This window comes from Protopterus annectens, chromosome 4.part0, assembly GCF_019279795.1.
Source record: "Protopterus annectens isolate FY-2018-M chromosome 4.part0, PAN1.0, whole genome shotgun sequence".
Taxonomy (NCBI): Eukaryota; Metazoa; Chordata; order Ceratodontiformes; family Protopteridae; genus Protopterus; species Protopterus annectens.
The window spans coordinates 1,110,367,706-1,110,388,377 of NC_056733.1; the positions used below are offsets into that span (position 1 = coordinate 1,110,367,706).

General features: G+C 41.1%; 1 protein-coding gene across 2 annotated transcripts in view; it reads left to right on the forward strand.

Moving 5' to 3' along the window:
• Nucleotides 1-20,672, forward strand: part of MAT2B (methionine adenosyltransferase 2B) — a 459,887-nt gene that overhangs the window by 371,450 nt on the left and 67,765 nt on the right. For both annotated transcript variants that reach the window (XM_044069088.1, XM_044069089.1), the window contains exon 6: nt 12,355-12,468. In XM_044069088.1, the coding sequence (XP_043925023.1) occupies nt 12,355-12,468 (114 nt within the window). The remainder of the gene's footprint in view (nt 1-12,354; nt 12,469-20,672) is intronic.

Below are 20,672 nucleotides of genomic sequence, written 5' to 3' on the forward strand. Positions count from 1 at the left end.
GTCTAATCTGATTACAAGTGTTTCTCTATCTTCTTTATTCACATAATCTATAAGAGTAAGTATCCTTTTAATATTATCATGTGTGGCCCTGTTGCATAAAACTCCAGTTTGATCATTATTAATTGTCTTTGAAAATGGGATTTTCATTCTGTTAGCTAGGATTGACAACATGAATATTTTGTAATCATTATTCAGTAATGATATAAGTCTGTATGAGGTGCAAAGGTCTGATGGTTTATTATCTTTTAAAATTGGTGTTATGAGAGAATATTTCCATGAGGGTGGTATTTTTGCTTCTGACTGGACTTCTAGCAAAGTTTTATGAAAAGGGAGATTACTGTTGAAGGGAAGAGTTTGTAAATTTCCATAATTATACCATCTATCCCTGGAGCTTTGTTAGATTTACTTTCTTTTATCTTGTCAACAATTTCTTTGTAGGATATAGGTTTTTTTAGGTCTAGTTTTAAGTTTTCGGGAATTTTTTTTTGTATTGATAAAGTTTGTATCTAAATTTATTTGGTTGCTATCTAAATCTTTTTTGAAATGTTTCATATAATGGAACCGAAATGTTTCAAGGATGTCTCCTATATCTGATACTTTTTCCCCTTTCTTTTCATGTTGTATACTACTAATGTTATTTGCTTTAGATTGTATTTTAATTTTTGTAGATAAGTTATGTAAATATCTGGGGGAGGTGGCTAATGAGTTTGTTTTTAATTTTTCCAGGGCTAGACAAGTTTTGTGTGTTAGACTTTCATTATATTTTTTTTATTTAATTCCTCTATTTCTTTTTTGACTTCTGGACAATTCTGATTTATTTTTTAGATTTAGCTGTCAAGAGTCTGGTTTGCAAGTCTAATGATTCAGATTCCCACTCTCTAACTTTGTTTTTATACCAGCTAAGGGTCTTGCCAAATAAATACGCTTTTAATGAGTCCCAAACCATGACTCTACTGATTTCTGTTGTATTATTAATTTCAAGAAATAATTGTAGTTCTGACAACATCCAGGGTCTGAATTCTTTAATTTTCGTGATATGTGATAGAATTCTAGTTGAGGGGATTAAAGGTTTAAATTCTATTTGGAGCTTCATTATCAGAGAGTCATGATCTGAGAAGGGGCATGGAACTATTGAGAAGTTGAGGATTTTTGTTTGTAAATATTGAACTACGAATAATTTGTCTGTTCTGGTTTGTGTTCCAAATCTATGGTCTTTATGGGAAAATAATAAGGATTTATCATCTTTTACTTTAAAAGTGTCTATTAAATGAGATGAATCAATCCATTTTTTAAGGATTTTGAAATAGTTGCTATGCAAAAAGACTTCTTGGTGGTTTCAGAAGCTTCTAAGGTACAATTAAAGTCTCCTCCCAGTATAAGATTTCCTTTATAATTGTTGGAAATAAAATCTAGGTGTTTTTTAACTGTTTCTGCTCCAGTTCCTGGGAACCAATATAGATTAGCTAAGGTCCATATTCTGTTATTAAATTTAATTATAACAAATGCTAGGAGACCTTCTTTGTTTTGGAGTAATTATGTTTTTCTTCCAGAGAATTGATACTCCTTTTGTCTTTGTTCTATAGGAGGATTGAGCTAAGACTGTATAGTCCTTAGGGTTCCAAATAAAGCTATCATTAGTCTTAAAATGCGTTTCCTGGAGAAATACTACTTGTGCCTTATTTAGATTTAAATATTTTAGCAAGTTTGATCTTTTATTTGCATTATTTATGCCATTAGTATTTAATGATAAGAATGTTAAATCCATTTCAAGTTATTGTTGGAAGAAACTTTGTTTTTTTTTATTTTGATTATAGCAGTTGTACCATATTATCTGATAACATTGGATGTTATTTTTGTGTGTGTAAACTTGGGAGTGTAATTTAATGTTCTTTCTTCTTTAAATATAAGTAGGGTAAAATTGTGGTCAGGCTTTAAAAAAAGTACTTCTATAAAACATTAATTCTAAAGTATCAAATACAAGTAAATATGAATTTCCCATTAAACATGGAATGAAAGTCATTCCTAATCCAATAGATAAAGATAGATCTATTGGATTATCACTTATACCTTTAACCAACAATATCAACTGAGCTCCATGTGTTAAATTATTATATGGAGAATTTTCTTAAAAGAGATGTGAAATTCTATATTATTCGATTATTGTTCTATAGTATTTTATATCTCAGGATGGAATGTTGGTGTAAACAATTATGTTGACTTAGAAAATATCCAATATTTAGTTACCCTTAAGAGATCCCAAACATGTCAGATATGTCATTTTGGATAAATTAAATGCAACAGAGGAGCATGCACTAAATAAGCCAATAACAGATTATTACTAAAATAATTTGACTAAAAGGACTCTACAGGAGACAATGAGTGATTACCAATGAAATATGAATTTACTATAGGTGTACTGTCTTCCTTTACTTTCCCACTCTTCAGCTTACCAACTTCAGCTTACACTTATGAAAAGACATGGCTTATCAGTGGTATGCTGAATCTGAGTAGATTCTAGTGTGCAGTGCTTTTACATATTTATAGATTTACATTTCATAGATTTACAAAGCAGAGTCTAAGAATGAACTATGATCACCCTGACAATTCCCATCCTGTATAGAGAACCTCCTGCTTCCAGCATGGGTAATCACATCAGGTCTAGAATGAAGGTGAAGGTACCTATATGGTAATCAAGACTTACCTTAGGTAAGTATTAATCAAATAGTATTTAGAGCATCTTAAGAGAGTTCTCGGGGCAGTTAGAATACTCATAAGCCTCTCCTCCCTTGACCAAAAACAGAGATTTCCCTTCCCTTTCTTTCCCTTGTTTTAAATCGGTGCTAATAAAAGAAATTCAGCAAACATAGGTAAACAGAAATAACATTCAGTGGTCCATCTTGTACATTACTTGCAGTCCATTAAACAAGTCAGTGACTAACATAAAAAAAAATGGAAATTGTACTAGTGGATCTTCCATGAATTGATAAACCTCAAGTAGATCTGTTTGCCTAATTTCAGAGCAGCCAACTAAACAAATGCTGCTGCAGGACTCCTTGCAAACGGGCCTGGAAAAAGAGGTACATTTTCATTCCCAAGGTTGGGAATGCTCCTTTATGCATTTCCACCATTTACACTAATATCTAGAGTAATTCTGAAGATTTAGAAGGACTTCCCAGAAATAATTGTGGTGACTCCCTTTTGGTCCAGGCAGTAGTGGATGTTCTTCGTGTTTCACTGTTGCAGTCATTACATTTGGGGCAATCTGCTGGCAGGTTGCCCTCAGTCGGCCTGAATTCCAAAGTCTTGGGTCCTGCGTCGGTTGCCGTCTCCTCTTCCATGACGTCAGGTCGTCAGGTATAAAACATGCCCAATGCCATTCGAACATATACATTTATGGTAAGTGTACACAACTGTACTTTCTTCGTTCTTAAGGAACTGGCCAAGGGCAATTACCATGAACTTCCTCACAAACTGGACCTATTGTCTCAAGACAGGGTAAGATTTATACACCACAGTTTCAAGCATCCCCAACTGCTGGGATGATTCATTTCTAATTCCTTTTAGACACTCTTTCAGAGGATGTGCATCAAGTACTAAAGGAGGCAAGACAACCTAACAGAAAAATATTGGCAAGTGGAAAGTATTTTGTAGTTGGTCCACAGTAGGTAACCAGGGAGCTGTCAGTTTATATGTACCACTGGTGCTCAAATATTTGAGTTACTAGCCTTTGGCCTCTTGTACTCTTCTGTCAAAGTACATCTTGTGGCCATTTCGGTATGTCTGCACTTGGATCCTCCACTTTTACCAAAAAAAAAAAAAATCAGTTTGGTAAAGGAGTTGTACACCTGCAGACTCCCTGTAAATGAGTTGCTCCTTCATGGGATCTTTGTACTAGAAAGTTAACCAGGTCTGCACAGCAGGCAGGTTCATTATGTGGAAACCTGCTCTTCTCATTGCTGTGACATCTGCAAGAAGAGTATCGGAGTTGCAGGCTCTCACGATGGTTAAACCTTGCCTGGTCTTCTATAGGGACACGGTATCGTTAAGGACAGTTTCCCCTATTCATGGTCAAGATTGGTTTAAGAGTTCACTTTGAAACAAGCCTTCAGCCTCCCAGTGTTCTCTCTTGATCCTCAAAACCAGGGAGAAAGGATAGGATGTGCATATGCGTCTCGGGTACTATCTTGACAGAACCAAGTCCTTTAGTAAAGCTGATTAGCTATTTATTTCTTATGCTGGGGCAAATAAAGACATCCCATATCAAAACAGACTATTTCCAGATGGTTGTCCTCAGTTATTGCTTTCTGTTATGCAACCGTGATAAACCAGTTCCAGGTTGTATCAAGATCCACTTGTCTAGGACCATATCTTTGATATTGGAAAAGGATGGACTAGAAGTATTATAGAGGCAGCTACATCATCCTCTGTAGATACTTTACAAGATATTATAAACTGAGTTTTTTTTCCTAGATCCAGGGCTGGTTTTGCTGGGACCATTCTCCAGGTGGTCCTGAATCCATATCCTTCCTCATGCCAGGTTTGATAGTATTTGGTAATCAAACTTTATAACCAAAAGGCTAGTGCAGCACTAGGAATGATGAATGTAGTAAGTTCTGTAAGTTGCACTTTATTAGCCGTTCGATTTCCTAACTGCTGCAGTAGCTATGTACATCCTCCAACCCTATTATTGTATATAGTTTGTCGGGAAATGCATTTGTTGGTTATTTCTTGTTTTGTTAGTTTAGGAACAGTACGCTGCTAACTTTAAGGCAAGAAAGCCTTGAAGATTTTCCACTCTGATTGCTGATTTTTCCCTCAACAAGGCGACCCAAACAGCAGTTGGAGTGGAAGTGTGGGAGGGAGCCAGAGTTTATTGGAGGCTAGCCAGTTGTTGTTTATTGGCCAAGCCACAGCCTATAGGCTATTGCAGCAGTGAGCAATTTGAGCATCTACTGTTATGGGTGATTGCAACTTACAAAAAAGATAGAGACCAGCATACAATGGCACCAGGAAATACTTTAATAAAAGTATTCTTAAAAAACAAACCGGTTTCGGCTGAATAAATGCAAAGCCTTCATCAGTGTGAAAAAGTAACAAATTAAGAAATACTTAAATACCAAAAGAAAAAAACGTGATCAGTTAAAGATGCTCATTAAGTCCTGGTTTAAAGAGACCTCCCAATTTAACAATCCATTTTTTCTCCGTAAGTGCTGTATCTGTTACAGGAGCCACATCAGTGCGAATAACATCCTGTAACGGATACAGCACCTGTATTGCTTCTGTTTTTCATTAATATTTCAAAATATTGTGCAAGTAGTATGTGCATAAATTGCATAGATTATGCAGCATCATAAAACAGCAGTATGCTACCCCCACATATGATACATCATTGGAAAGGTCTTAAAAGGTGAACAGTTCTCCCACTGATAACTTATAGGTTCATAGGTGTTTACTAGGCTAATGACCAAAAGGGCCCTTTTAAGCCTAGCCATGCATCCCAAATCTCTGACAAGTTCTGACACCCTTGATAAGTGTAAGCATGAGCCTGGGAGATTAACAATTTATAGGTTACCTGTCTCCATTAGAGACATAGGTGCCAATCCAGGGATGAATTTCTGTATTCCCATCCAATTGTCCAATTTGCACTTGAATTGGGTTAGGGAGGAACTCTGCTTCACATGGATCGGGAGCATGATGTTCTTGTTTCACTGGTGCAGTCGTTACATTTGGGTAATCCTGCTGGAAGGTTGCCCTCAGCCGGCCTGAATTCCAAAGTCTTGGGTCCTGCTTCGGCTGCTGTCCCCCCTTCCCTCATGTCAGGTCGTCAGGGGTATAAAAGAAGCAGCCGACGCCATTTTCTTTAGTCTCTCTTGCCGCGCGGTGCCCGAAGCAGAAGCATTTCGCAAGTGCCGGTCGGCCGACTCCTGAGATTTTCGTGTTCGAGTTTCAGATCCGAAGTTCAATAAAGTTAAGTACCCCATTGGGGAAACTTTTTTCTTGCTCCAGACCGATGTCAGAAAAAGTTAATAATTGTATTTCTTGTGGGAAGCAAATACCTCATAAGGATTTTCATTTTTACTGTATTCCTTGCCTAGGCCCTGATCAGTGTTTCTGGTTGTCGATTTTGTGCTAGATTTAACCAACGCACTATTAAGCGTCAGTATGATTTTGCTTTAAACTATTTTGGACACCAATTTAATTATCCAGAATTGTTGTCGGATAGCCATCCGACTACCGGAGTTCACAAGAAACGCAAAGAAAAGGAAAGAGACAACCGAGGCCCAAAACCGACGACGAAGCTTCTCCTAAGCCAGTTGCCGGTCCTCAGTGAGGCACTTTCGCAGCCCCTGGCGCCCGCTACTTTAGAGTCGCAGGCTGCTACCGACTCCCACGTGGAGTCGGCCATGCCGCTGGAAACTCAAGGTATTGCAGCCTCGGATATTATCCCTTCAGATGGGTCCGGAGCCGCCGAGCAGGCACCGGCTTCTGAGGGTGTATTCAGACCTAAACATCTTTATATCAAACCGAATTCAGCTTCAAAGGCAAAGACTAAAGCACCTTCCAAAGCAAAGAAACAAACTCAAGAGCCACGTGTTAAGGCCTCTATGCACAAAAAATAAATGCTCAAAATGGCCGAAAACCTGATTACCTTGATCAGGGGTTCCCATCCCCCTCCTGATAAGAGGCCTAGGCAAGAGACTAACTGAATCTTCATATCAAGTTTCCATTTCTTCTGATTCCTCTTCTGATCAAGAATATTCCCCCCCCATGAGGATTCTGATGCTGAAGAATCTATACCTTCAGCTTCTCCTCCAGAGGACTATTCTTTTGGGGAGACCTTACATACCATGAAGGGAGCATTTCCACTGGGAGAGCCAAGATTTTTCAGACTCTAAAAAGAGGCTCAGGGATTTCCTTTTACTACCTCAGCACAAGCCACTAGCCATCCCACCTGTGTTAGACATTGATAATATGTTTTCAGACTCTAGTCTTACCCCTGACGCCTTACCTCCAGCTCCTGTTAAGCCTGACTGATATTACAGGGTTCCTGACTCTCAGAAATTCCTTTTTAAAAACCCTGCTGCAGACCCTGAAACTATTTCTCAGGGTCCCAAAGGAGTTGAGGCTTCCGCTGCAGAAAACCCTACCCCCTCTGATAGAGATTCTAGGGCACTGGATAGATGGGGGGAAAAAAAGGTTTACACATCTGCTACCTTGGCTATAAGGGCCTTAAACTGTCAGTTTCATATGCTCAAATATCAGCAACATGTCATGGCATTGCTTAAACAGAAAATATTGTTAAACTCTGAATGTGTAGAAAACAAGGAACTGCAGGATTTATTGCATGCAGCTGAACAAGTTGGAAAGCATACTTTGCAATGTGGGTTTGATTCTTTAGAGGCCTCCTGCAGGGCCGCAGTTACGGGTTCTGTAGTTAGGAGGCATGCTTGGTTAAAAGAACAAAATCTGCCTGATCATGTTAAAGTTAAATTATTAGATGCACCTTTACAGCATGATACTTTGTTTGGTGTTAAGGCAGAAGAGGTGTTAAAGAAAATGGAGGGCAAAGCTAAATCTATGCAAATGGTCAAAGATTTTTTACAAGTACAGCCACCTAGGTTTAGTAGACACTGGCCAACAAAGAATTGGTCCTTTCCTGTGTCAGACAGACCTTAAAGGGGCAAATCCAGACGCCCTAGAGGCAGATCCCAGGCACAAGGTTCATACCGCTCAAAGCAATGGGGGGGCTTCTACCTCCTAAGTTGGAGAAGACAAATCACAACCATACAGGAAAAGTCCCAATGATTTACTGCTGCCTGCACCAAGCACTTATCTCCTGGCAGCACCCTTAGGGGGAAAATTAGCACTTTTTTCTCAAAATTGGCACATTATAACCCAGGACAAGTGGGTCCTAAATATCGAGTCACAAGGCTACAAGTTCCATTTCCATACCCTGCCAAAGGCAGACGGCTGGCCAGATCTGCCAAAAAATCAATGGACAGAGGCACAAAAACAAGTCTCATCCCTCATGGACATGGGGACCATTCAGCAAGTACCAGAGCAAGAGCAGGGACAAGGATTTTACTCAGGACTGTTCTTGGTACCCAGAAAGGACAAGGCCTGGAGGCCAATATTGGACCTATCTATTTTGAACACATTCCTGGATATACCAAAAGTCAAGATATTGACTTTGCAGCAGCTTCTGCCCATGCTGGGCAAGAACACTTGGCTTGTGACTTTAGACCTAAAAGAGGCATACCTGCCTGTCCCAATCAGACAAATATGCAGAAGATACCGCAGATTCATAGCTGGCTCAATGCATTACCAATTTTCTGCACTGCCCTTTGGCTTATCTACTGCGCCCAGGGTCTTTACAAAGTGCCTGACACCAGTAATTGCATTCTGCAGACAAAAAGGAATTCAAATATATCCCTACTTGGACGACTGCCTAATTCAAGCAGAGAACAAAGACATTCTTCTGAAACATCTGGCATGTGTAAAAAAGATTACTAATTGGCCTAGGGTACACAGTAAACTAGTGCCCTCTCAAGAGATAATATTCCTGGGTGCAAGCTTAAATACAACTGACTACTTCAAGAAATTGGCAACAAAAAGCCGCTTATCTGCAAGGAAAATCTTGCAGGCCTTGGGTTTCATGGCATCTTGCATTCTACTAATTCCATATGCCAGACTGCATACGAGGAAACTACAATGGTATCTAAAAAGTGTTTGGACTCAGCATTGCCACAGCCTGGAGACAGTAATTGCACTCATTCCCTGCCTGCAACAGGAGTTTTGATGGTGGGCAGAAGCCTGTCACCACAACAAGGGTTTGCCATTCTGTTTGCCCCCAGCCAGACAGACACTGACAACGGATGCATCAGATTATGCCTGGGGGGGCCCATATGGCAGGAAAATGTATTCAGGGCACATGGCCTGCAAACCAGATGCATCTTCACATCAATTAAAAAGAGATGCTAGCTGTTCAAAATGCCCTGACAGCATTCAAGGACCTGCTTCATCCAGGACAGTTACTGATAAAGACAGACAACACTACGGTCATGTGGTACATAAACAGGGAGGTACAAATTCCTACCCCCTCTGCAGACAAGCAATGACCTTAAGGGACACAGCATTGGCTTTTCAAATTCACCTGCAAGCACAATTCCTGCCAGGAAAAACAAATACTCTGGCAGACGAACTAAGCAGAAACCTCATGGATCCCCATGAATGGAAACTGGATCCACAAGTCTTCAGCATGATAATAAGGAAATGGGGATGCCCAGACATAGATCTATTTGCCTCCCCTCACAACTGCCAATTACAGAGATTTTGCACAAGAATTTATCACAAACAAGCCAGCATGGAAAGTGGACGCCCTAGCCTTCAGCTAACGGTATATGCTTTTCCCCACTGCCTCTCCTTCCCAGGGTACTCCTAAAGGTCAGACAAGAGAAGCCAAAAATGATACTGATTGCACCAGACTGGCCACGCCAGCACTGGTACCCAATCCTAAAGAGCTTGTCTCCAGGTCCAGCATGGATATTGCCTCAAACTTCTCATTTGCTGACCCAACAAAACAATCAGATCCTGCACAGCCAACTCAGGACCTTAAATCTAGCAGCATGGCGGATAATGTAGCCATTCAGAACACTCCTCTTTCAAAAGCTGTTATGGATGTTATCTTGGAGGCCAGGTGGCCCAGCACCAGAAAATCTTATGCAGAAAAATGGAAGAGATTCTGTGCTTGGAACCAGGAACAAGGCATTGACACGTGTGCACCAACTATCCCTCAGATTTTACAATACCTAACTGAAATGCTGAACAAAGGCCTTTCCTTCTCATCAATTAAGATTCATGCCTCTGCCATTTCAGCCTGTTACAATACGGAACCACCTATTTTTTTCTCATCCTTTAATAAGGCAGTACCTCAGAGGGGCCAAAAACATTAGGCCTCCAAGGAGAGCACCAATTCCAGGCTGGGACCTCAATTATGTTTTGGAAAAACTCACACTGCCTCCTTTCGAGCCAGCATCAACAGCAGATATAAAATTCTTATCCTGGAAAACAGCTTTGCTCCTAGTAATAACCTCTGCAAGGCGAGTCTCAGAGTTACAAGCACTCATGGCTGTGGAACCTTTCATCATTTTTCATCCAGACAGGGTTTCTCTGAGGACAAACCCTACATTTATGCCTAAGGTGGTGTCCAGTGTGGCCCTTAACCAAACCATTCACTTGCCAACCTTTTATCCTAATCCACAGAACAAAGGTGAGAAAATTCTGCATTCTTTGGACATACACAGGCAGTTACGATTCTACTTGGACAGAACTAAAGCTTTCAGAAAGACTGAGCAACTTTTAGTTTCATATGCCGCAGGATCACAAGGAAAGGCCATCTCAAAACAGACTATTTCTAAATGGATAGGCCATTGCATCAGTTTCTGCTATTTTCAACATGGCAAATCAGTGCCTAAGGGCATTAGGCCTCATTTTACCAGAGCAGCAGCCACTTCAGCAGCCTTCCTCAGAGGAGTAGCAACCAAAGATATCTTAGAGGCTGCAACTTGGAGTTCAGTGCACACCTTCACAAAGCAGTACCACTTACCTCTAAGTCCAGAGCAGGCTTTGCCACTGCAGTTCTGCAGGGCCTCATAGCCTCTCCTAATCCTATTTAGCCCAGCCACCCTACCTCAGCTTTGGGATTCAACCCAAGAGTAATGACTGCAGCAGTGAAACACGATGAACATAGTACAGTTGTGTACCTACCATAAATGCAGATGTTCGACTGTATTCACTGTTGCAGTCCAGGTTACCCACCCACCATCCCCCTCTTCTTTGCTGGGACTTATCTGAACTTCTCTATCCTATACAACATTTTTGGTGTATTTGCTTGTAAATGAAGAAAATATATATATTTTTTTTTGCGCATGCATTTTTAATGGCATATTTTTCAGCGTACCAATTTAGGGGCACCTGACGTCTGGGGCAAGAAAAACTGAAGAAAATGGCGTCGGCTGCATCTTTTATACCCCTGGCGCACTGACGTCAGAGAAGAGGCGACAGCAACCGACGCCGGACCTAGACTTTGGAATTCTGGCCGATTGCGGGTAGCCTGCCAGCAGGATAACCCAAGAGTAATGACTGCAACAGTGAATACACTCTAACATCTGCATTTATTGTAGGTACACAACTGTACTTTGTGTCACCATATAAAGTGAATATTCCTGTTTCCAAGTAGTACCAGTAGTAGGGCATGTGCATTCCCTTTTATAACAATAGTTTTATTTTGAAATGTAGTGCTTCATTTCAAAGATACATAGGCTAACATTTTATTGAAAACCACTGTTTGCGTGTCATCAGCTTTTCATAGCTCCCTGTTGAAATGTCAGCATTAGAAATGCCTAGTGCTGAAAAGCCAAATAAAAAAAGTTGAGAGAACCTGAATCTCGTTAATTGCTCTTCTCATTAAACTTCTTTTTGCAGGGAGGGCAGCTGCCCAAACTGATATATACCAACTCTGAGATCGCCATACCTCGAGAAAAGGGAATATTCCGAGAAATGGCATCCCAGCCTTAGTCTGTGCAAGTCTGATCTTTTGGCCGTTCACTTTTTGGGGACTCGCTATAGTGGGTCCTGACATTACATATGTTTACCAATTTTCATAGGTGTTTTTTCTGTGAGGGCTTTGCCTTCTGCCTCTCTGTGCAGGATTCTTTACCCCCTCCCTCCTGCACCTACTGTTTATTAGTACCTCCCAGTGGCAGAAGCTATATAGTAGTAACAACCACTTCCTTTTCAAAGAATTGGACTTGATGAATAGTTATTGCTACCTCTGTGTTGCACTGAGACTGAGGTAATGGCAGTCATTCTCCTGTTTAAAGAATTGAGCTTTATTTATAGTTTGATAACTGGGTAGGTGGGCTGGTCTGACTTTTTCAGGGACCATCTGCAACAGTTACCTATACGATCAGTTTACAGTTGGTATACATAATAAATGGCATTCTTAAAGCTATATAGTGATATGGTTTGAAACACAAAGATAATGCTTAGACTAGTATGATTTGATATACATTGTAAAAGGAGATTAAACAGATTGTGTGTACAGTTTTATAAGTACAGTCTTCATAAAGAGGTTTGTGATGCGTTCAGCTTTGGAATATAGCATGTGGAACCTTTAATTCTTCTGTTTTCCAATAATCTTTGAGAATTTGTTTCTGTATTTTTTAACTTGCATTCTTTTACTGAAATCTTTGAACATAGTGCCTTCACCGTGAATGTGCCTGTTAGTTGTTTTTGACTGTGCTGGTGTTTATTAACCTTTTCATTGTAATGTGTTTTTTTGTTTCCCCTTAGGATCCTTCCATAAAAGGGATATTTCATTGGTCTGGCAATGAACAAATGACAAAGTTCGAGATGGCATGTGCCATGGCTGATGCATTTAATCTTCCTAGTAGCCATCTGAGATCGGTAAGTAGCTGTGGGTTGTATTTAAATTGGTTACATTTTCTTTTAGCAAACAATATTTATGAGTTGAGATTATTAGAGGGGTATCTGTTTCACAGTATGGGAGGTGCCTAATTGTTCATACGTTATTGTAGTAAAATTTTCCCAGATGTTCTTCGTGTTTCACTGTTGCAGTCATTACATTTGGGTAATCCTGCTGGCAGGTTGCCCTCAGTCGGCCTGAATTCCAAAGTCTTAGGTCCTGCATCGGTTGCTGTCGCCCCTTCTCTGACGTCAAGTTGTCAGGGGTATAAAAGATGCAGCCAACGCCATTTTCTTCCGTCTTTCTTGCCGTGCGGTGCCCGAAGCAGAAGCAGTTCACAAGTGCCGGTTGGCCGACTCCTGAGATCTTCGTGTTCGAATTTCAGATCCGAAGTCTTCAATAAAGCTAAGTACCCCGTTGGGGAAACTTTTTTCTTGCTCGACACTGATGTCAGAAAAAGTTAATAATTTTATTTCTTGTGGAAAGCAAATACCTCATAAGGACTTTCATTTTTACTGTATTCCTTGCCTAGGCCCTGATCACAATGTTTCTGGTTGTTGGTTTTGTGCTAGATTTAACTAATGCACTATTAAGCGTCTGTATGATTTTGCTGTAAACTATTTTGGACGTCGGTTTAATTATGCAGAAATGTCGTCGGATAGCCATCCAACTACCGGAATTCACAAAAAAACGCAAAGAAAAGGAGAGAGAGAAACAACTGAGGCCCAAAACCGATGAAGCTTCTCCTATCCAGTCGCCGGTTCGCCGGTCCTCAGTGAGGCGCTTTCGCAGCCTCTGACACCTGTTACTTTAGAGTCGCAGGCCACTACCGACTCCCACGTGGAGTCAGCCATGCCATTGGAAACTCAAGGTATTGGAGCCTCGGATACTATTCCCTCAGATGAGTCCGGAGCCACTGAGCAGGCACCAGCTTCTGAGGGTGTATTCAGACCTAAACATCTTTACATTAAACTGACTTCAACTTCAAAGGCCAAGACTAAAGCACCTTCTAAAGCAAAGAAACAAACTCAAGAGCCACGTGGTCAAGCCTCTATGCCTAAAAAACAGATGCTCAAAATGGCCGAAGACTTGATCACCTTGCTCAGGGGTTCCCATCCCCCTCTTGATAAGAGACCTAGGCAAGAGGTAGACTATGAATCTTCAGATCAGGTTTCTATTTCTTCTTATTCCTCTTCTGATCAGGAATATTCTCTTCCCCCCTATGAGAATTCTGATGCTGAAGAATCTATACCTTCAGCTTCTCCTTCAGGGGATTATTCTTTTGGGGAAACCTTGCACACCATGAGGGAGCATTTCCACTGAGAGAGCCAAGATTTTTCAGAATCTAAAGAGAGACTCAGGGACTTCCTTACTACCTCAACACAGGCCTCTAGCCATTCCACCTGTGTTAGACATTGTAGATGGTGTGTTTTCGGAGTCTAGTCTGACACCTGACTCCTTACCTCCAGCTCCTGTTAAGCCTGACAGATACTACAGGGTTCCTGACTCTCATAAATTCCCTTTTAAAAACCCTGCTGCAGACCCAGAAACTATTTCACAGGGTCCCAAAGGAGTTGAGGCATCCGCTGCAAAAAACCCTGCCCCCTCTGATAGAGATTCTAGGGCACTTGATAGATGGGAAAAAAGGTTTACACATCTGCTACCTTGGATATAAGGGCTTAAACTATCAGTTTCATATGCTCAAATATCAGCAACATGGCATAACTTAAACAGAAAATGTTGTTAAACTCTGAATGTGCAGAAAACAAGGAAATGCAGGATTTATTGCATGCAGATGAACAAAGTGGTTTTGATTCTTTGGAGGCCTCCTGCAGGGCCGCAGTTACGGGTTCTGTAATTAGGAGGCATGCTTGGTTAAAAGAACAAAATCTGCCTGATCATGTCAAAGTTAAATTATTAGATGCACCTTTACAGCAGGATACTTTGTTTGGTGTTAAGGCAGAAGAGGTGTTAAAGAAAATGGAGGACAAAGCTAAATCTATGCAAACTGTCAAAGATTTTTTACACGTACAGCCACCTAGGTTTAGTAGACACTGGCCTACAAAAAATTGGTCCTTTCCTGTGTCAGACAGACCTCAAAGGGGCAGATACAGACACTCTAGAGGCAGATCCTAGGCGCAAGGTTCATGGAGGTCAAAGCAATGGTCTGCTTCTACCTCCAAAGTTGGAGAAGACAAATCACAACCATACAGGAAACAGTCCCAGTGACTTCCCCCTGCCTGCACCAAGCACTTGCCTCCTGGCAGCACCTTTAGGGGGGACAATTAGCACTTTTTTCTCAAAACAGGCACATTATAACCCAGGACAAATGGGTTCTAAATATAGTGTCACAATGCTACAAGTTCCTTTTCCATACCCTGCCAAAGGCAAACAGCTGGCCAGATCTGCCAAAAAATCAATGGGCCGAGGCACAAAAACAAGTCTCATCCCTCATGGCCATGGGAGCCATTCCACAAGTACCAGAGCAAGAGCAGGGACAAGGATTTTACTCGACTGTTCTTGGTACCCAGAAAGGACAAAGCCTGGAGACCAATACTGGACCTATGTATTCTGAACACATTCCTGGATATACCAAAATTCAAAATGTTGACTTTGCAGCAGCTTCTGCTTATGCTGGGCAAGAATGCTTGGCTTTTAACTTTAGACCTGAAAGAGGCATACCTGCATGTCCCAATCAGACAATCATGCAGAAGATACCTCAGATTCAAGGCTGGCACAATGCATTACCAATTCTCTGCACTGCCCTTTGGCTTATCTACTGTGCTCAGGGTCTTTACAAAGTGTCTGGCACCAGTAATTGCATTCTGCAGACAAAGAGGAATACAAATATATCCTTACTTGGACGACTGTTTAATTCAAGCAGAGAACAAGGACATTCTTCTACAACATCTGGCGTTTGTGAAAAGGCTTCTAACATGCCTAGGGTACACAGTCAACGAAAAGAAATCAAAACTAGTACCTTCAAGAGATAATATTCCTAGGTGCAAGCTTAAATACAACTGCCCAGATGACTTATCTCACTCCAGACAAACAAAGGCAAATGACTACCTATTTCAAAATGTTGGCAAGAAAAATTCTGCAGGCTTTGGGCTTCATGGCATCATGCATCCTACTAATTCCTTATGCAAGACTGCATATGAGGAAACTTCAGTGGTACCTAAAAAGTGTTTGGACTCAACATTGCCACAGCCTGGAAACAATGATTACTGTCACCCCTTACCTGCAACAGGAGTTTCGATGGTGGGAGAAGGCTTGTCACCAGAACAAGGGACAGTCATTCACATTACCCCCAGCCAGGCAGACACTAACAACAGATGCATCCAATTATGCCTGGGGTGCCCACATGGCAGGAAGATGCATTCAGGGCACATGGTCCTCAAACCAAATGCATCTACATATCAATCAAAAAGAGATGCTAGCTATTCAAAATGCCCTGATGGCCTTCAAGGTCCTACTTCATCCGGGACAACAACTGATAAAGACAGACAACACCACGGTCATGTGTTATATAAACAAGCAGGGGGGCACACATTCTTATCCCCTTTGCAGACTAGCCATGACTTTGTGGGACACAGCATTGACTTACCAAGTGCATCTGCCGGCACAATTCCTGCCAGGAAAGAAAAATACGCTGGCAGATTGAACTAAGCAGAAACCTCATGGATCCCCACGAGTGGAAGCTGGATCCGCAAGTCTTCAGCATGATACCAAGGAAATGGGGATGCTCGGACATAGATCTATTTGCCTCCCCTCTCAATTACCAAATAAAAAGATTCTGCACATGGACTTATCACAGACAAGCATGGAAAGTGGACGCCCTATCTTTCAGCTGGAAAATCAGTATATGCCTTTCCGCCACCACCTCTCCTCCCCGAGGTACTCCTAAAGGTCAGACAGGAGAAGACAAAGATGATACTGATTGTCCCAGACTGGCCCGGCCAGTACTGGTACCCAATCCTAAGGAACTTGTCTCAATGCCCAGCTTGGACCTTACCTCAGATACCTTGGCTACTTTCCCAGCAAAACAATCAGATCCTGCACAGCCAACTCAGGACCTTAAACCTGGCAGCATGGTGGATAATGTAGTCATACAAAACACACCTTTCAGTAAAGCTGTGATAGATGTCATTTTGGAAGCCAGAAGGCCTAGTACTAGAAAATCATATGCTGGAAAATGGAAGAGATTCTGTGCTTGAAACCAGGCACAAGGAACTGATACAGCTGTACCAAATATTCCTCAGATTTTGCAGTACTTAACTGAGATGCTGGACAAAGGCCTATCTTTTTTATAAATTAAAATTCATGCCTGTGCCATTTCGGCTCATTACAATATAGAGCCACCAATCTTTTCTCATCCTTTAAGGCAGTACCTCAGAGGAGCCAAAAATTTAAGGCCTCCAAGGAGATCACCAATACCTGCATGGGACCTCAACTATGTCTTGGAAAAACTCACCCTGCCTCCCTTTGAGCCAGCTGCTTCTGCTGTTATAAAGTTTTTATTGTGGAAAACAGCTCTGTTCCTAGCAATAACTTCTGCAAGACGAATTTCAGAGCTGCAGGCACTCATGGCTGTGGAACCTTTTATCATTTTTTATCCAGACTGGGTTTCACTTAGGACAAACCCAACATTTATGCCTAAGGTGGTGTCCAGTGTGGCTCTTAACCAAACTATTCATCTGCCAAATTTTTATCCAAATCCACAGAACAAGGGGGAGAGAATTCTGCATTCTTTGGACGTACACCGACAGCTTAGATACTACTTGGACAGAACCAAATTTTTCAGGAAGACAGAGCAGTTACTAGTGGCATATGCTGCAGGATCACAAGGAAAGGCTATATCTAAGCAGACTATCTCAAAGTGGATAGGCCACTGCATTCTTTTCTGCTATTCACAGCATGGCGAGCCAGTGCCTAAGGACATTAGGCCACATTTAACCAGAGCTGCAACCACTTCAGCTGCCTTCCTCAGGGGAGTACCAACCAAAGACATTTTAGAGGCTGCTGAGTTCAGTGCACACCTTTACAAAGCACTATCATCTGCCACTACTCTAAATCCAGGGCAGGCTTTGCTACTGCAGTTCTGCAGGGCCTCATAGCCGCTCCTAATGCTGTTTAGCTCCAGCCTCCCAATCATAGCTTTGGGACTTCACCCAAATGTAATTACTGCAACAGTGAAACACGAAGAACATAGTACAGTTGTGTATACTTACCATAAATGTAGATGTTTGAGTGTATTCACTGTTGCAGTCCAGGTTATCCACCCGCCATCCCCCTTTTTTCTACTGGAACTTCTTTCCTTCTCTGATTTATACGACCTATGTGGTGTATTTGCTTGTAGATGAAGGTAAAGTTTATATTGGTGCATGTATTTTTATATATTTATAAATTCTGCCTACCCTTTTAGGGGTTACTTGACATCTGGGGCAAGAAAAACTGAAGAAAATGGTGTTGGCTGCTTATTTTATACCCTGACGAACTGATGTCAGGGAAGGGGTGATAGCAACCGACGCAGGACCTAAGACTTTGGAATTCAGGCCGACTGAGGGCAACCTGCCAGCAGGATTACCCAAATGTAATGACTGCAACAGTGAATACACTCAAACATCTACATTTATGGTAAGTATACACAACTGTACTTTCTTTCTTAAAGCTGTCTGCTTTTCAAGTGTGCAAAAGCCATCATTTCAGAAATTTAGATATTTATTTGTCTTTGTTTACTGGGAAAATCTGACTGACTGGGTAATACCCATTTGAAGCAGAGGACCGGGGCAAAATGTTCCCTTTGATTACATTGCATTATACTAGGTTCCAGTTAAACACAGAGTAGTTACTTTTCTGTTTACATTTATACACAAACAGTAGTTACATTTATACATTCTAAGATTTTACAGAGGTATAAATTACTAAAGAAAAAGCCCACGTGCAGCTTAGTGGATTGTATATGTAGGAGTTGCGTATAAAAAATTGTTTTGTCATTTCAGTGATAGCGTGAGTGTATTCTGTTTAAGGAGTGTATTTGGAGAGTATTGTATGGTTTAAATTATTAAATAAATAACTTAAGTAGCAAGTGTTAGTGTAGAAACATAAGCTATAGTCACGTGACTTTCTTAGCCACTTTAACATTTTCAACCATTTTATAATGTGTTTTAATTAAATTAACAAGTTCCGAAGGCTTTCATTTCCATTGCTGCAATACAAGTGTTTAACATCGTGGTGTAGCATTTGCAGCCATCAAACACTGGGGGTTAGTAATGTCCTGTGTGACTGTTGAGAAGCCAGGCAAGGACAGAGAACTTGTTGCTGATTAAAGAAAAAGCTGCTGAAGGGAACTGGAACCAGTGTACCTAAGGGACAGGCCTTACTGGAGCACAAAGTGCTTGGTGAGGAAAACAGTCAACATCCTGTCTGTATCTCTATGGACAGGGCTGATGGTACTAGGCTTTTCTAAGGTGTTGACTTGTGCCTTCTCTGAGTCAGGTCAAGCCACAGGCAAGAAACCAAAAAGGATTCCTTCCTATTCACAGAAATTACCAGTCAGAGGAACAGTCCTGGTAAGGGAGGGTTACACCACAGAATATTCCACTTGGTCAGAGCTTTTGGATTTTGAAGAAAAAAAAGTTTCTAAATTCCCTACTGAAGAAATCTGTTCCATAGAGATTTTATCTAAGATGGGAAGGTTTTTTGCTTGAAGGAGAGTGAAGCCTGTATTACACCAAAATGTATTATGATTTGATGTAATTACAGATACCAGACTACATCCTTTCTTCCTATTTTGCCTGCTTGAGAAAATATCTTTCTTACTACAGCCACCTGATGCCCAGCCTTCAACTTCAGAGGCGTGATAGGTGTTATGAGGTACTCCAGTCATACAAGTACCTGTTTTCTATTCCTAGGGAAGACCCAGCAAGTTATTTCTCTCTCATAATTTGCTGCTGCCATACTGGTTACTATTTCTAACCTGATTACTTCTGATAAATAGGGGAAAACAGTGGATACATGGGAGAAGAAAATGTATTCCTTGAGGACTGTAAATACTTTAAACTGCCAGGCTCATATGTTTTTTGACAATATGCAGAAGTCTTTGGTAAATGGCTTCACTTTTAAAACCTCCCTGATGAAATCGGACAAGATTTTAAATTCTCCCTTTGGTAAAGACTCCCTTTTTGGGCCTTCTGTAGTTCTGTAGTTGAAGTGCTTAAAAAGTGTGATGAATGTATGAGGAAAATGGATTCAAGGAGTGACGCAGCTTTTTCAATCCTACTTTTTTAAACTAAGTAGCAGTTTTGCCCCCTCATCAGCCCCGTTCTCTAAAAAACAGTTTTAAACAACAAGGGGCCAGTAATCAAGGAGCTGGAAGAAAGGAAACGCTTCAAAAAGTCAAGGGCTCTTCAGTCTGTGTGACTGTTAGCTCAGACTCCCTCCCCCGAACCCTGACAACCTTTTCATGTCCCTTCATTGTCTACATCCCTTGTAGCATCAGGTAATGTCAGACAGGTAGGTAATGAGTAAAAATCACATGAGTCATCTTGGCAGTGGGAATCCCTTCCTCCTTTACTGGGAATTCCTGCCTGCTCAGAGAAACAGGTGGCTGTATTTCCTTCCATTTTACAAAACATGTTATCTTAGGGGTAATGCAACCAGTGCCTCTCAGTTGCTTGAGCATAGGTCATTATTCAAGGATTTTTCCAGTTCCCTAACCAGGGGGATCCTGGAGACCAGCACTGGATCTCTCTTCAGTAAATCTGCATACCAGGATTCCAAAGTTCCAAGATATTATCCCTTTAAAATCTGATGGTGCTGATCCCAAGCCTTTTTTTCAAGCTAAGGCTAGAACTAAAGCATGCCTATCGCCACATTCCTACTGTTAGAGAGTTCACGTATTTCTTATGATTTGATGTACTTGGCTGACGTTATCGGTGCTGTGTTTTACCTATTGTGCCATACTCCAAGGGCTCGAGTCTTTGGTATTGGTCTCCCCATTTGTTTTTTCCTGTTTTTTCTGCACATATAACTTGGACAAGTGCAATAGTGATTCATTTATGAACATAGTGCAATTGTGCAAGTAAATTCATCTAAGGAACATTCCCAACTTAACCAAAAAAATCAAATTATAAACTGGACAGCATTTCATAGGTTTTTGTAATGGATCACTGTTGGCAATAAC